Source organism: Camelus bactrianus, chromosome 24 (genome assembly GCF_048773025.1).
Source record: "Camelus bactrianus isolate YW-2024 breed Bactrian camel chromosome 24, ASM4877302v1, whole genome shotgun sequence".
NCBI classification, from domain to species: Eukaryota; Metazoa; Chordata; class Mammalia; order Artiodactyla; family Camelidae; genus Camelus; species Camelus bactrianus.
Genome location: NC_133562.1, coordinates 7,928,923 through 7,945,500, shown reverse-complemented (window position 1 = coordinate 7,945,500; position 16,578 = coordinate 7,928,923). Strand labels below are relative to the sequence as shown.

The following is a 16,578-nucleotide window of genomic DNA, read 5'->3' as shown; positions in this document are numbered from 1 at the left end:
ATTTCCACTTTTTTCTTTCGGCCGCAAAAGGGCTGCCAAGGATGTGGCCTTTCTGCGTGCCCGGCTGCCTCTCCCTGCCTGCTGCTTTTCCTGGCAGGCTGGCTGCTGAAATGCTTCCTTTAGGGAAAAGCACATGGAATCGGGGGAGCGGAGCACTTGGACGCTGTTGCTCCCTCTGCCCATCCCTCCCCTTCCTCCCTCCAGCCCCAGCTCGACCAGCAGTTGAGCCCCTCCTGGTGCCAAGCCCGAGAGAGGCACAGATGAGGCACTAGGGACACAGAGAGGAGAAGACGGTCCTTGTCCCCAAAGCACTGCCCTCTGTGACCTTAGGCAAAGCCAATACATTTCGGTGTCGTTATGATATGGAATACCATATACTTTCATTAAGAATGATGCTTACGAAAGCTTTTAAAGACTTGGGAAAATGTGCCTACTACAACACCAGACACAGGCAGAGGAGAGAGCCTGGGACCCTAGGGAGTAAGTCATTTTAACAGTGGTTATCCTTGAGTGGTGGGATTATAAGTGCATAAAATTTCCTACTTCATTTCTTTTATTTTTCAAAATAAATAATACCATAACAATGTTTTTTCTATAATACAAATGAACAGTTATTTTTAAATACATAGAAGTGACTGCCTTTGTAGCAAAAATTTCAGTATATATGCCAAAGCCAGATGTGACTAATTTTAAAAATATGCTTTGTCTTGAATTTGCCAAATCTGTCCTTAACACTCATTTTCCTGGGTTCTCAGCTTATGTAACTAGTCAAATTCTGGTACCTTTCTGAGGAGTGATCATCTTAAAATACTCACTTTGGAAAAATCTAAGGACATCAAGAAGGGACAAGGAAGGGCCAGGAGAATTTCTCTATCTGTCAGAAATGCAGGGTTTTATTTGGGGTCTTGCCTTGATTAAGAAAGGTGAAAGCACAGGTCATCAAGAGGTTATTTCAGGAAAAGGCTCTGGAGAGAGCAGAGCCGCTGACGGCGGGTGATTTCACCGCTTGGAACAGGTGCTATGATGCGCTGACAACCCAGGATTATCAGGTCACAGGCTCAGGAAGGACGCAAATGCCACCTGGTACAAGTAAAACACCTATAAGACAAGGTGCTCCCTCCATGGCAACGAAGTGGAAAAGCCACAAAGAGTAGCAAAAATCTGCTTAATGCTGGGTGTGACAGGAGCCCATCCATTTCCCTCGATGGAAGGGGGTAGAAAGAAAATGATGCCTAGAGCTCACGCGGTTCTGAGAGAAGACGTTCTGAACTTCTCTGGCTAATCACCTATATAAGGCAACACTTCCAACAGGACATTTTGAAACTTGTCTTTCAGAATTTTAGAAGCAAAAGAGAAGGTTCTATTGCTAACCAGGCACTTGGGTCTCCAGAAGGCATGGGAAGACTTTATGTGTGTCAGTCACAGCCACTGAGAGATGTTAAAGAGGGAAAACCTATTGTCAGCTCATCTGACCCAGGGAACTTAACAATGAAAGATTTCTTGTAAAGCTGTGCTAATCCAAGTGTGGTCCTCTGACCGGCTGCGTGGGAATCCCCTGGGAGCTTGTTGGAAATGCAGACACTGGCGCCCACCCACACCTGCCTTCAGGGAATCTGCATTTTTAACAAGCTCCCAGGTGATCTGTGTGTCCGCTGTTAAGGAGCATTGTACGACAGGCGTGGAGCATACAGACTCTAAGCTCTTCTGAATTCTTCTGCTTCCTACCTGTTTTTAAGTACATTGAAAATAATTTTTTTTTTACTGTGACAAAAAGATTTATTCTCCAGTTAAAATTTGTGTGTGTATTTCCCCCCCAGCTAAGGACTCAGAAGCAACTTGACATTTATAATTTCCTTTTCAAACCTAGTTTATAAAGGCAAGCATTTTTCAGCGGTCTCAATTTCCTAAATTCCCTACTGCTTCTTGTAATTCTAAGCAAATTTTATGTTTGAGAGGGATGTTATTTACCACAGACCTCTAAGATATTTGCTCCTTACCTTTTTACATTTTCTGGGAAAAATATTTTTTTTCCTCTCTGCTTATCCTCTTGAAGTCATTAGGAGGAATTCTAACTTTGTATTTTTTTTTTAAATGAAGTTACTTATTGTTGACATGAGGGATGGTGTTCTGGTTTCTAGGTTGAAAATATGCTGTTATGTAATGTGTTAGATGTGTAAGAATTCACCTGTGAGAATGTGACTCACGCTGACCCCCAGGAGGAGTTCAGGTGGCCCAGACCCCGCCATCCCTACGCAGGCCTCTCTTTGCCTTGAGGAAATTTGTCTCCATAAATGAGGGACCAGTTTCTAGTCCACTGACGACATCACAGACTTAACAGAGTCAGGCCAAATGCACATCAGTTTACCCTTGACTTAGGAGGGAAAAGGTTAGAGTACTTTGAGGGAATACTTACAGATAAATTCGAAGAAACAGTTAAAATACTCCTGTGATATTTATTACTGTAAAAAGGGATGGAAGTGTCCTATAAATGTTTGGATTTAGCCAAAGAAAGAGGCAGAGAGAATCTAAGGCTGGATCCAGGGAGGGTCCTCTTTGAAAGTTCAACCTTACCTGATTGTCGAATCCGTTGAAGAGTTTGCTGGACCAGAACCTCTGATCTTGGGACAATGATGATGAAGTCCACTTTGCTGAAGTGGCCGAGGTCCAGGCTCTGGCTGCCGCTGTCCGCTATAGCGCACACCTGGGACAAGAGTTTCCTGGCAACCATAAGCTGCGGTTGATAAATTTGGAAGGTTTCATTATCTAAATCTAAAATTTAAAAAAAGTCATAAGAACAAGATTAATTCACTTCTGTGATGGCCTCTGTGAATCCACAGAGGACACATAATACACACACGGTAAAGTAGGCTCCATCACTAAGAACCTGCACCTTGTAGTCTCACTCTCTGCCAACTTTTAATAGATTTGCCCACTTTCCCTGAAAACTTGGCTGAAAGGATGTGCTGAAGAGTGAATGTGGTAATTTTACAGATGTATTATTTTGAAATTGATTGTCTCACAAAGCACTAACTCCACACCCCTTGCCTGCCCAGAAATGCAGGGCACAGACCACACTCTTGCAGCTGGAGCCAGGATTCGTCTCTGGAAAGGGAAGGAAAGAGTTTCCAGGTTTCTTTAGGACTATCAGCACAGGTCAGGTGCCCAAGCCCAGCTCCAGTTCAGGGAAGGAGGCAATGCCATAAACACAATAATGCTGAGTTCCTTTGAGCTTCTCTGGATGGCACCACAGTAAACATTTCCTCTCCAGCAAGTCCGTTGCAACATGGTTTGAAATTCTCCTCCCCATGACACTAATTTCACCTTTCTTCCCACTTGACTCCACTTTGCCGGTGCTTGTGACCTGGCAGGCTCTGGTCAACTCCGGTGCTGACGCCTGTACTATCTGCAGGGACGTGACTCACGACAGGGCCAGCTGGCCACTCAGTAGGCGACGTATTAGAAAAACATTGCCCAGATGCGCTAAACATGCCAGTGGCTTTTTATTACAAGTTACAGCCAAGCAATCAATCTCTCTTACACACGCAGGGTGCTCACACACACGCAATGTCAGATAAGCTTAGTCAGCTGAACACCTGAGCAGGAAACATTTACTGCTTTTTTTTTTTTTTAAAGAGCTGCTTTTTATCAGGAACACATGTGGAAGTCTGACCGGTGCACACAAGGGCCCAATGAACCTGTGCTAATTCGTGTTTTCTAAAATCAAACTGCAGTGCAGCCCAGGGCAAGACAGTAGTCACGACACCCCAGCCACCACGGAACCTGACGGTGAGCGGAGATCTACACAGGTGGGTCTCCCTCCTGGCTGAGAGAACCCACTAGAGAAGCCCCAGGCTGCAGCTTTTATAACAGCCCAAGTCATTTTTGATCCACAAAGATTGCTAATCAAAATAAAACCTGTCTTCTGAGAGTTAGGTTGTTCTTTCTTTCATTGCACAGGTTAGATGGATGGGGACTAACACAGAGGATGGTATAACTTTGTAGAATGGAACTTAGTAAGATTTGAAGTTGGAGGAAACCTAAAAATATCTTTAAACAATGTTTTGTTTTGTTTTGTTTTGTTTTTACCACCAAGATCCCTATTTATTTTAAGCCATGTTTCTTAAACAGGGAATCAAGGATATGTACATGGAAATCTTTAAGTACCCTGAGAATTTTTAAATTCTAACTTTGTTTGCATAACACGTTTTAGATCATCTGGATGATCACTTTATTGCCATGTAATGTCCAGAAGTCAAAAACTTTGCCTTTGAATTCGTTCCTCAACGAGCTGACGCCAAGCCATATACTTGTACTGCTAAGGCAATCCTAACACAGAGATGAAGCACCTCCACCAAGGGGAAGCCAAGAGGCTGTCAGCATCTGCTCGGATACGGGTCTGCTTCATATCTGTCCCTTCTCCTGTTGTTTGTTCTGTCCTTTCTTATGTTGTCCCTGTCAAACAGGGAATTGGGGAAGGAATCTGAACCTAAAGGAATCCAACCTAGTGATCGGACTCCCCACCCCTGGTGCCACCATCCCCCTTGGCGCCCTGCAATCTTGTAGGACAGACGCCGTGTGGGTATTGCTGCTCTGTCTGCCAGGAAGGCCTCGCTATCCCTGAGATGATGAGTGTTTTACACGTGGGAGGGTAAATGCGGGGAGTGGAGAGCCAGGAGCCCCGCACAGACTCCATCCAGATTCCTTCATGCTGTTCTTGGAAGCGCCAGGTGAGCACCCAGGCTCTCGGGGCACAGCTGGTGGAGCTACGCCCGGGACCCCAGAATCTTTTTAGGAAAAAAAGAGAGAGAGAGCGGGAGAGACTGCTTCAAATAAAGTCTTTGACTTTGCCTTTAATTCTAGGAGACATTTACTAAGAACCAGGCATTGGACCCAGGCCACAGGGTAAGGCATTTTTAACTTGAGCCAAATCTGTCATGTAAAGAGGAAGGGCCTGTCACAGTCTGTGACTTAAAGACAAGACCTCACACCCTCAGAATGACTTAGCTTCTATGTCTGTCCTGCGGACCGGTTTCCTCCTTCTGATCTGCGGTGACATTACCCAGGGTTTGCGTGGGGATCATAGCAGCGGCCTCCTGAGGTGACACATATACGTTAAGGTCCCCATTGAAAGGGGTCACCACACTGTCTCCTCTTCTTTGTTGCATTTTTTCTAGCAGCTTGTCCAAGTCATCACCTATGACAACATAAGGTGGAGAGAAGCAGGTCACAAGAGATGCTGGGTTTGAATCAGTCTCCAAGCTGGGCAGCTGAGCTGGGTTCCCATCGAGATCTGTTGGTCATCCCACTTCTCATGTCGACGTGTCTGCTCGGCCATCCCTACAGCAGGATGTCCGCAGCCAGAGCCATCCTCATTTGCATCGTGCTTACAATTTACATACTTTAACACACACCCTCTCTCAGCCTCCATAGTACTCATAGCAGGCAGGATGGGATCATTATGTCACCGCTGGACATAAAACTGAGACCCAGGGGCGGGGTGCAGTGTCTCCCCCAAGGTCACACAACATAGTGGCTGAGCTGAGGCCTCCCATTCTAGTGCCTAGACCGCCCCTTGCTGTGTCAGTAACAAAACGCTTAGGAGACACCATTCCAAATGAGGGAAGGTCAACCGGCAAGCTTACTCTCCACACTCATCTCTCTGACAGGCTGAGAGTTAAATTCAGAAAATCACGCAGCCGGGGGCTTGGCAGTGTTGTGGAATCCGACAGCCACTCACCTAACGATGTGGTTTTGAAATGCGATGCCAGGAAACTGACCTTTCCTGTGATGAGCTCATAACTAATTTCTTTCAAAAACTCACTTGTGGTGAGCATGCTCTCTGCCAGGGCTCTAGACTGATGCTGACCTGCAGAACAGAGGGAGAGACGGCGTGCCAGCGCACAAGTGTTCACCGGGACGTGACTGACAACAGCAAAAACAGGAAACACAGCTAAAGTATGCATCTAGAGAGACTTGGCTAGGAAACATACAGCACGTCAGAAGACGGGCAATCACACAGCATTTGAAATGACAATTCGATTTGAAATGACATTTCAAATCATCATTTGAAATGAAAAGTTGACAATATAAGGTTATGTGATCAAGGGGGAAAAAATGACATATCTTCTGTGTGTAACTGTGGAAACATACCAGGTGTGTGTTTAAAGACCAGGGAGGAATGTGAAAAACCTTTAAAAAATTGTGTCTGCACGGCTATTATGAATATCAGTCTTAAAAATATAATCTTATGTTGTTGTTCTTACAAACAAAAATTAGAAGATGAATATACTTTCTGATGAAGCTTTCTGAAAGACATATATATCACAGAGGGACGGGCAGGTGGATTTTGCCAAAGCAAGGCCTGGCCCTTTTGCTAGGAAGAGGTGAGTGCCATTCACAGAGAGGAGAAAAGCAAAATTTAGCCCAAATGGCAACTCAGGACGGTGCCTGATAGAAAAATCAATACCAGAAACAAAAATACATTTTGGAATGTACCAACGTTCTGAACCTTTTCTTTAGGGTCAGTGTTAGAATATTAAATATCCTCTTCAGTGAAGAGGTGAATATGTGAGCTAAGTTCCTGGCAAATATGATTAACTGGCTTAGGCCACCTGTGGCAATGGCTTTATCACATGCTAGAGTGGTAACGTTTCCAAAACCTTTTAAGGGCAGAAGTTACATGAGACAAGGGTATCTGTTACTAGGCTGTGCTTTGAAATAATGCTCCTACCACCAGCTGACAGGGATCCCCGCCAAACTAAGGGCTACCAAAATCTGATCTGAGGAGCAAAAAAAAAAAAAAAGTTACAATTAGGAGGAAGAACACAAGTTGGAGCCCTTAACTAGAGATTAATTACATGGATGCCTGGAACACCCAATTAGTATTTTGCAACTGGACAGATGACTGAATGAATGAATTTTAAAAATTACTCACCTAATACTACCACACAAAACTCATTTCCTCTGATTTTCGATGCACAAATTGTCACAACATAGTCTGGTAGTTTTTGGTAGTGTCTCATTTCACTGAGAGTCCTCAATGTCTCTGAAATGCCCTCTGCCAAAGAGTTTTGGGTCACAATCACATGAACCAAGTCTTGAGATACGCTGGCAATTAATCGAGCCAGCCAGGGGAGTTGTCCCGGAGACACGGGTGGACACTGGGCACCCATCTGCAGGGCTCTTTCTCTCAGAGTAAATTCCTGCATAGCTTTCAGCATAATTTGCTCAAATTCTTCCCTGAGAGGTATCTGATCAGGACCTAAATTGAAGAGAATTACAGGTAGAATTTTTTTTTTTTAAATCACAGCTAGAAAAGAGAGAGAAACACACACATACCAACACATACACATAAGTCTATTCCAACTGGTAAATAAGCTCTTTTTCCTGTAGTGCCCTCAAGTATAGTGCTTCTACTAAAAACCATTTTCCATGGTGAAATTACCTTCTCTCTTCTCTGTCTGCCTCAATATTTTTGTGTGTGTGTCTATATATATATATATTTAAAAACATCTGTCTCGGTATCTTCCAAAGAGGATGTGCTCAGAGATAGTACCAATTCCATTGTATACCTTGGGAGATGGTCATTGAAGGTGGTATTTTTGTTGACTTATTAAACTTGATGTTATGGAAATAGTTAATGACTAATGAAGCAAGAAGCTAACCTACTGGTCTATAGTCAGTTTCAGGCTTCACTAATTTCTCATTTTATTCACAGGTACTTTGAAAAATATTTTAATGCACTGCCTCTATGCCTAATTTTGAGAATACTATCCATAAGGAAAATTAAGTTTACTTTTCACTCCCAATTTATATTTAGGCAGTTTCACGTCTTCCCCAGATGGAGAACGCTCTCATTAGGTAGTTATTCCACAGAGTTCTGGGTTGTTAAGTATGGCATTTGGCCCTCTTCCCTGGCCGGGGTTACAGCTAAGCTTACATGGGTGATCTGTGGTTCCTTGATTTAGGAGGATTTCGTTCTCTTTAGAAACTCAACCAGTCTTTAGGACAAAATGTTTGGCATCCGAGTGACACAAATGAATTCCTACACGTAGTTGACACTGAAACCAGCAAGACTGTGATCACTCCTGCTACTCAAAGTCATTTCTTTTGCTGTGTGGACCTGAGATTGGAAACTCAGTTTCCTGAAACAGGTATAGACCCCTCAGTGTCTGTGACCTTGGATCAAGCCATAGCCTCAGAGCCCAGAGCCAACAGCCCCTGACAAGAGAATACAGGGGGAGGGGCTGGACGTCTGTATGAGAAGGAGGCACCTTGGGTGAGTCAGAAATCTTTCCTTCCTCCAACAGGGGTTTAAGTGGCCCCTGCCCATCTTCTCTGGGAAAGTAAGAAAATGTTTAGTCATTAAATAAAATGTTACACATTTTAAAAATAAACAATTTTAATTGGAAAAAAACAGTTTTCCCAGAATTGGTTGGAGGCCAGAGGGAAGCAGGAGAGTGAAGCCCTCATAGCTTTTCCTCTTCCCTACGTGGAAGGAGGGCACGAACACGGCAACGCTTACAACATGTTCATGTTCCTTGCGTCCTCCCCAATCCCTTGCCAGAGGGAGGACGATGCCTTCTTACCACCTGGGAGCTACCAAAGCTTCTGATCTTCATTTAACTTTATCAGATTAGCACCACGGTTAGTGGCCACTAAGTACACACATAGTGAGCGCAAGGTGGCTGGATTTGAACAGACTGTATGAGAAGAAGGGAAGGTGGTCATCTGTTTAAAGCTTTCTTCCATTCACAGCAAATGACAGCTCGGAAGCCTGTGGCTCTGACTGTCTCCGGTTCCCGAATGCTCTCATAGACAATCTGAAGAGGCTGGTTATTAGGTGTGTCCACAAGACCCCCTGCAAACCATGATGGAGTAACATGTTCGATTAGGCAGCATAATTAACTCCAAATACAAAGGCATTCTGGGAAAATAAAATTATCAAACATGTTCGTAGCATTCACCATTGCCTTGAAACCTACTTTTACAGGGTTTTGACTGAATTACTGTCAGGAGTTGAGAAAGGGAGGAAAATGTATCAAAGTTTAGATGAGGTAAGAGAGTTTCTAGAGTCAATTGCCTTGCTTCCAGTCACCTCCCATCATTTCTGCATCCTCAGCCTTTATAGCTAAATTGCAGGAGCCTTTTCTCCACTTTTTGCAAGCTTGATAATAGTAAATTTTTTCCTTCGAGGGCTGATCTCCAGTAACTCAGCGTAGCCCAGGCATCAGTTCTGAAGGTTTTCAGACAGAGCTACCTTAGTAGGAAAAGACAAGGTTTGAACAGACTCAGAGTCCCTCAAGAATCTCTGGATTTGCTGATGTCATTATCTACTTCAAAAGATTTGCAGATTGTGAAATAACAGAGATTTATTATTATTATTTTTTAAAGTGACTGCAATAGAAAGATCTGTTCCTTTGGGAAAATCTTGCTTTTCTTCTTCTCTCTTACCTCCAGGTAACTGAGCCACCCAAGTATTAGATCTGTCCTTTTAAAAGTTTGGATTTATTTTTTCAAATGTCTATTTATAACCGATAGCATACGTGAAAATATTCTTGCTGCCTTCTTCAAAACTTCTGAAGGCTGAAAAGAAATTTAAGGACTCCAGAGGAGTTAGTTGATGAGAAGAGAGGTCCCAATGTACAACATTTAGACTAAGAGAAAGAAATAGCTATTGTTGTTGCACATTTGAGAGATAGGATTAATTGGCTGCAAGAAAACCTCTGGAGAGAATTGATCTTGCAGGGCAGAGAAGAGTTTTGTCTAATCGAATGGAGATTTCTTTATTTTTTAAGGAAAAGGCTTTTAGTAATTTAAGGGGAGACATTTTGTTTTGACTGTTTAATTCATTTATTAACTTGGATTTTGATTATTTAAATTGCTATTGAGATTTTAAAAAATTTTATACTGATAGGCTTGGCTTGCTGTCATAGCCTTACTTTACATGGCCTTGTTTTACCGATTCCAGATGTACCTAGAAGCTGGTTTTTCATCTTGGAACACAGTCGAATGTCAGTATGTATCCATTAAAATTATGACATCAAATGAGCTGCAGACCCGGGTGATTTTTATAATTTTACCACTTACTAACAAGACTAATTAGCAAGTCCTAGATTTATAAGGAAAGTGGCTCATGAGATGTCTGAAGCCTCAAAGGTTTCAAAAGCCCATGTCAAAGCAGATCCCATGTCAAAGCAGGCCTTTGGGCTCTGAGGTCACTAAGAATTATAGCCACGGTTGCTAGCTGATGGTCCAAAAACTGAATCTAACCAGCTGAAGCATGTGTGTGTGTGTGTGTGTGTGTGTGTGTTTAACATTGTTTAGCCCAGAGTTTTTATTATTTAACACCAAAGTATTTTAAAACATTTTAAAAAAATATACAAAAGTGCAGACACAATTTTTAATGTGTAATTTTACATCTTGAATGTTTTCCTAAGTAAATCAGTGGTTTGAAGTCCTGGAGGGAGTGTATAATTAGGCTGCATATTAATGACCTACTGCAGTTTGCAAAATAAAGGACATTGCAATGTAAATGCTGCAGAACCACTACAGTGTTGTCAAGGCACCTGCATACACCCACTGTGGGCTCAGGAGGAGAAATCAAACAGAGGAAGCGAAGGGTTCATGACCTATGTACCCTCCTTACCCGAAAGCCCAGAGGACCTATCAGGGAGGTCCACAGTTACTACCTCAGTGAAGGAAAGCAGGATGGGACTACATCAAAGGGTGTAGCTGGAGAAGAAATAAATGGGTGTAGAGACAGTGGATAAACAAGATAAAAAGGCTAAGCGGAAAATAACCGTGTAAGGTGATTGCTACATGTGCATTCCAGGTAGTGCCTGCACTTTCAGAAAGGGGACTTGGCCTGACTCCCCAAGGGTGGATACCCGTGGCACAGCCCTTGCAAGTTCTGCTACATCAACTGCTTTGGAGACCTGAGGACCGTCATGGGACTGGACACTAGGTGGAGCAATTTATCTCTTCTAGGACCCAAAGAAGCAAAGCAAGGCACAAAGGAGGCTAGATCTGGGGAAAATGGGGAAGGAAAAAAAGAAATAAGAAAGGGCAGGAAAGGAGTAGAAAAGAAATGCAGGAGAGGAAAGGGAAAAGCCATAGAGAATGGAGTTGAAGGAAAGAATGTTAGATGAGAAAGAGGGAAAGTAAGAGATAGCCAGGTGGATAAATGTGAGAAAGTGGGTAAGAAACGAAGCAAGCAGGTTACAAAAAAGAATAAAAATCATCACCATCAAATGATTATTGAAAATAGCTTACCCAGCCGCACAAGATACTGTATTGTCAGAAGGATCATGTTTTCCACACTCAGGAGTTGGCTGCCAGTCAAACCTAATTGTTCCAAATCTTTGTTTTCCAACTGTGGAATCTTGTAGCAGTTCACCAGCAGAGGACTCACAACAATGTCACCAACATTTCCATAGAAATAGGGTAAAGTGCCATAGCCTGCCCCAATAGAAGCAGGTCAGTAAAGTTCAACATTTCTTTTCCAGGTCCAACCAGGTACACTTGCTCAACTAGGATCAATGATGCTCAACCAAGTTCCCTGCCCTCTGAGATGGCTACCAAACAAATCACTCAAATACGTCAAACCTAGGGAATTCACTCGAGTGCTCTAAATTCTACCCTCTTATTAAGTTAGATGAGCAGGAAGCCAAATACTCAAATTACATTAATACTCAGATTATTTTATATAAGGGACATGTTAATATTATATCTCTGCCATAGAGGATGGATGAGAGTTTGCAAATACATCTCTGTAGCCTTTGTAAAACTGCAATGATCAAATATTTTCAAATAAAATTCCTGATCAAGATTCTCTTCAGATAAGAAGTCAGAAGACAAACAGACAAACTACAATAATATGTTTCACTTCTTGAGGTTTTCTTTAAAAAATTTGAAGCAAAACTCATCAATCAACAGCTATATTCCACTAGTTGTGGGTACTTGGAGGCTCTTAACTCTTTTCCTCTACTTTAGGTATTTTTGTTATGTTCTTTTCCTAAATGTCAGTAAACAGCCTCAAATCATCTTAGAAGTAAATAAGACAAAAACATGTTGGAAATACACCCTGTTTTGGTGGTGTGGTGAAGGGCACAGTCCCTCTGTGAGCCTTTCTAAAAGGCAGCCACCCAAGGGTCCTCATGTTTTACATATCTTTCCAAGGCTTAGCTGCGTTGTGCACGCAACTCAAATGCTCAGTAAGAACTTCCTGACTATATGGAATTTAAACAACTGGGATTCCCCCAGTGCCTGTAGGTCCAGGAGCAGCGGCTAGGGCAGCCTGACAATGAACAGGGCTCAAAGCAAAACCACCCATATCAGTAGGCTCAAGCCAACTGCAAGAAGCAGATAACACCTCACACAGACATACCATAAAGATCTAGTGGGCTTGAACAGTCTGTCTGTTTAGTCCTGAAGGTAAAGCCGGCAGCCTCCTTCTGGCCTAGGCTAGCTCCAAATGAGGGGACTCTTGGTGTGGGTATGAAAGGCACTAAATTAGTCCTGGAATCTACAGACCTCTAAATTTCTACACCTCCACTTAGAGACAGCTTGGAGAGGCTCTGACTCCTTAAAGATACCAGTTCACAGGGGCTTCCCCACGATGTAGATCTGTAGCTCCGGGGCCCTGGGCTGGCTCAGCTTGTCCCTTTTCTCTGCGGATTGGCTCCCTCGGACTGGAGTGAGCCCTCCCTCACCTTGTCCACTCTCAACCACCCTTCAGTTCCCCAGCTGAAACACCACCTCTGAGAAGTCTTCCCAGACCCCCTCCAGGCAGGGTCAAGCTCCCTCTCCTCTGAGCTCTTGGAGTTCTTGGCTGTGAACCTCTAGACTCCCCCACTAAACAGTGCTCCTTGTGGGCAAAAGACTTAAAAAGACTTTGCCTTATTCCCAGCTTCTAGCCCCACGTTTAGTATAGCGTGAAGGAGCTGACCAGTACAAGCTGAAAGAATGAGCAGATGGATCAGTGAATATATTCATGAACACACGAATAAATACACGCTGAAATGGAGACGCATTCCTAGATTCCAGCAGACACAGGCAACTTGGAATTCCTTTCCTTACCTATCAGGATTACTGGTCTAACTCCTGAGTTACTCAGCAGGTTTTCAGGAACAATTACAGTTTCCCCTGCAGGAATGGGTCGAGGTTGTAAAATTCCAGTTAATGGGGTCTGTGGAACTGGGGCAGATAAAAGGGACTCTGGGGAAAAAAAAGTTGTTTGACAAGCAGGATTAGACAGGAAGGTGAAATGCAATGCAACTGAAATCAATCCAATGTTAATACTTTTAATATGCAAATTTTAAAAGTCTGATGATTTGGGCTTTTTAAAAAAATGAATTTGTGTTTGTTATATAAAATAAGAAGTGAGAAAGACAAAAAGGAAAAAAATCAGTCATCAGATTGTCTGGAGATAACTGCTATTTAACATTTTAGTAGTTTTTCCTTCTGGTTGTTTTTCCGCATACAGTCTTTTGGATTCAGTTTTATATTTTATCTCTCTCCACCCCAAGATAATCAAAGCATATCTGCTCATTACAGAAAAGTATAGAAAAGTAAGAAGAATACACTCATCCTTAATCAGTGCTACCTAGAGGCGACCACAGTAACACGCTGGCATAATTCTTTGTGTATATAGCATCCCTTCATGGTTTTTAAAATTTTTTTTAACAAACAAACTTTTAAAGAGCCCCCCATCTATGTCGTAGCATTAGTATATTTACATTTATCTGTGTTTCATACAGCAAAATAGATGAGCACTTGAACATTTAACTGTAGGCGCCAAATGGCCACTGCTTGAGGACTCTAAAGGAGAACCAGCTGATTTTCTAGGATTCCAGTCACAGTCTGAACCATCCAGGTCAGAAATAACAGGTATAGATCACGTAAGGAACCAGATCACAGGAGGGTACATCGATGACCACGACTGGCAAAGCAAGTTCATTTGTGCTCTGTGATGGTAGGCTGGCAGCATCACACCTCGCGTAAAATAAAGAAAGACTTACTGATACTTTGGGCTAAAACAAAGCCAGATAGTGAATCAGATCTGTTGTGACGGCACCTGTGCTTGCAGGGAAGGCGAGGTGTGATGGGCACAAAATAGTAGCTGCTATAATATCGGACACAATAGTTGGTTAAGGAGATTTATCTTTAAGGGTTCATGGAAAGAACAAGAGTAGGAGATACGTCTGCTAATTTAAGGAAACTTAAAACTCATCTTCTGTTGAAATCTTACCAGTTCTTGAAAGAGGACGAACTGTAGGAATAGGTACAACTAAACCAGGTTGGGGGACAGGGGACCCAGGATACCATCCTCGGTGTCGTTTCTTTGGCGGTCCAGAAGTGAACATGGTAGCTGAAGGCAAAAAGAAAAATGAGCCTTGTCCTTGTAGTGGTGGAAGAAAGGGAAGAAGCCAAAGTAACATAGGACCTTTGGTTTGATTAAACTCAGAGAGTCTGTCATTTTTTTAGAGGTAAGGATAAAATTAGAACAAGTCACACTAACAATACCATCTAACATCTGTAGGCTGTTTTACAATGTATAGTTCTGCCCAGATTATTTCGTCTGATTCTATTAACAACCCTGTGAGGCTGAAGGACAAGTATATTGTTACACCCATTTTGTGGATGGTGAAAGGAAAGCTCAGATTTGCCCAGGGTCACACCACAGAGGGGAACTTTGAACCCTGTGCTTTGGTCAGTAGAAGCCCATGGCACTTCAAGACACTTCTTACACATTTGTTTCAGCATTATTTCCCAGGTAGCCCCATCCTTGTAGAATCACCAGGATAAGTAATCAGAGTTCTTCACACCAATCACAAACTTTCAAAACACTGTTGAGAGGCTAAGGAAAAACTGGGAGCATGCTGCTAGATAATTCATCATTGCAAACTCTCTGGAGCACTTCTTCCATAATTAAGTTGCAGTATTTCAAAACTCTAAGATGGGTATTGTACCTTGGTCTCCTGAGGCAAAGCTCGGTCTTGGTGACAAAGAGTAATTCCCTGGGCGGGCTGGAGTGGAGCCAGAGGTACCGCTCTTTCCTCCATGGCTACTGTTCCCATTAGCAGCATCTGTGGGACACAAGAGGAGCCACTCAGAACAGTGTGGGCAGGACACTGCTTTCTGTGATGCTGCGACAAAACTCACACTCTCAGATTCAAAGAAATCCCACTGACAGGACAGCCCAGCTGTGTAAAGCCAACTATGACCATTGGAGTAGTCCCTTCGGTAACATGAAATGTCACCCCAAAATAATTTTCTAGGATCCCAAGAGATCTTTTAGGATCATTTTCAGTGAAGTCTTTGGAGATGAGGAGTGGAAAGAAGAGATAACTTTTCTTTTTAAACTTTATATCATAGAAATTTTGAAACATATATAAAATTAGAGAGAATAGCACATGAACTACGTACATACCACCCAGCTTCAACGTTTATCAACATGTGGCCAATCTTGTTTCGTCGATTCTCCCTATCTCTTCCCCTCACCCACATGCACACATACAGACTCTGGATTATTCTGAAGTAAACTCTTTTATCAGATCGTTTCACCCGTGAGTATTTTCGTATATATTTGTAAAAGAAAAGGACTGTTAAAAACATTGCTGTGATATTGCTATTATACTTAAAATTAACAATGATCAATAATTTCTTAATATCAAATATTCCACCAGTATTCAAATTTTCCCCAATCATCTCAGAAGTGTTTTTTTACATTTCCTGTTCAAATTTGGATTAAAAAGATCTATACGTTGAATTTATTTGCTATGTCCCTTAATCCTCTTGTAATCTAGAGGAGTCTCCTTCTTTTTCTTTCTTACAATTAACTTGCTGAAAACCTGGCAGAATTTCTCATTTTCTGGATTTTGCTAGTTGGATATCTGTGGTATCATTCAATGTCTCCTCTATTTCCTAAACTAATTGTTAGATACAGAGGCTTGCTCAGACTCAAGTTTGATTTTTTTTTTTTTGGCAAGAGTTATAAACCCTGCTGTATACTTCCATCAGGAGGCACATAATGGCTGGTTTTCTCTCTTCTTGTGATGTTAAGATTAATCAGTGGGTTTAAGAGTTGTTAGCCCAGTCTTCAAGTTATAAAGCTGTTCGTTCATCAGCCTTTCACCTGATGGTTTTAACAACCAGGATGATTATGCCAAGATCCATAATTTCACTGATTTTTTATGCTGTAAAAACTTGATTCAGTTTGTTCCAGTCTATAATTTAACCAGAAGGCAGATTCTGCAAGAATTATCGGACCAGAGTAAGAACAAAAGTGGTTTGGATAAATTATGATGCCTAACTTATGAAGTTCCCAAGAATGATAGGTTCTCTTTCTCCTCATTCTTCTTTTACCTCTCTGATCATTTCTTTTCCTTAAACACTGGAATTTTCTGGGATTCTGCCTTCAGTTCACAGCTTGCCTTACCCTACATTTCCCCTTGGCTGAGACTCTTTACCCTGGTGATTTTAACCACATGTTGGTGGCTCAACTTCATACCGTTAGTCCTGCTTTCCCCCTATGATAAATTAAATAACTGTTGAGTGGCTCTACCTGGGTGTCTC

At 42.4% G+C, this 16,578-nt stretch overlaps 1 protein-coding gene and 1 long non-coding RNA gene across 19 annotated transcripts in view; one reads left to right on the top strand and one right to left on the bottom strand.

The window, feature by feature from the left end:
* Positions 1-16,578, bottom strand: part of GREB1L (GREB1 like retinoic acid receptor coactivator) — a 213,023-nt gene that overhangs the window by 41,910 nt on the left and 154,535 nt on the right. For 17 of the 18 annotated variants that reach the window (XM_074352557.1, XM_074352549.1, XM_074352538.1 and 14 more), the window contains 8 exons: positions 14,973-15,089; positions 14,252-14,371; positions 13,081-13,218; positions 11,275-11,460; positions 6,935-7,261; positions 5,738-5,866; positions 5,060-5,194; positions 2,572-2,769 (listed from right to left, as the gene is read on the bottom strand). In XM_074352557.1, coding sequence (XP_074208658.1) covers positions 2,572-2,769; positions 5,060-5,194; positions 5,738-5,866; positions 6,935-7,261; positions 11,275-11,460; positions 13,081-13,218; positions 14,252-14,371; positions 14,973-15,089 — 1,350 coding nt within the window. The remainder of the gene's footprint in view (positions 1-2,571; positions 2,770-5,059; positions 5,195-5,737; positions 5,867-6,934; positions 7,262-11,274; positions 11,461-13,080; positions 13,219-14,251; positions 14,372-14,972; positions 15,090-16,578) is intronic. The other variant, XM_074352556.1, reaches the window with a different exon arrangement.
* On the top strand, positions 7,267-11,317 carry LOC141574952 (uncharacterized). Its single transcript, XR_012502107.1, has 3 exons — positions 7,267-8,278; positions 9,971-10,017; positions 10,835-11,317. It is a non-coding gene; the product is annotated as an uncharacterized LOC141574952 (long non-coding RNA).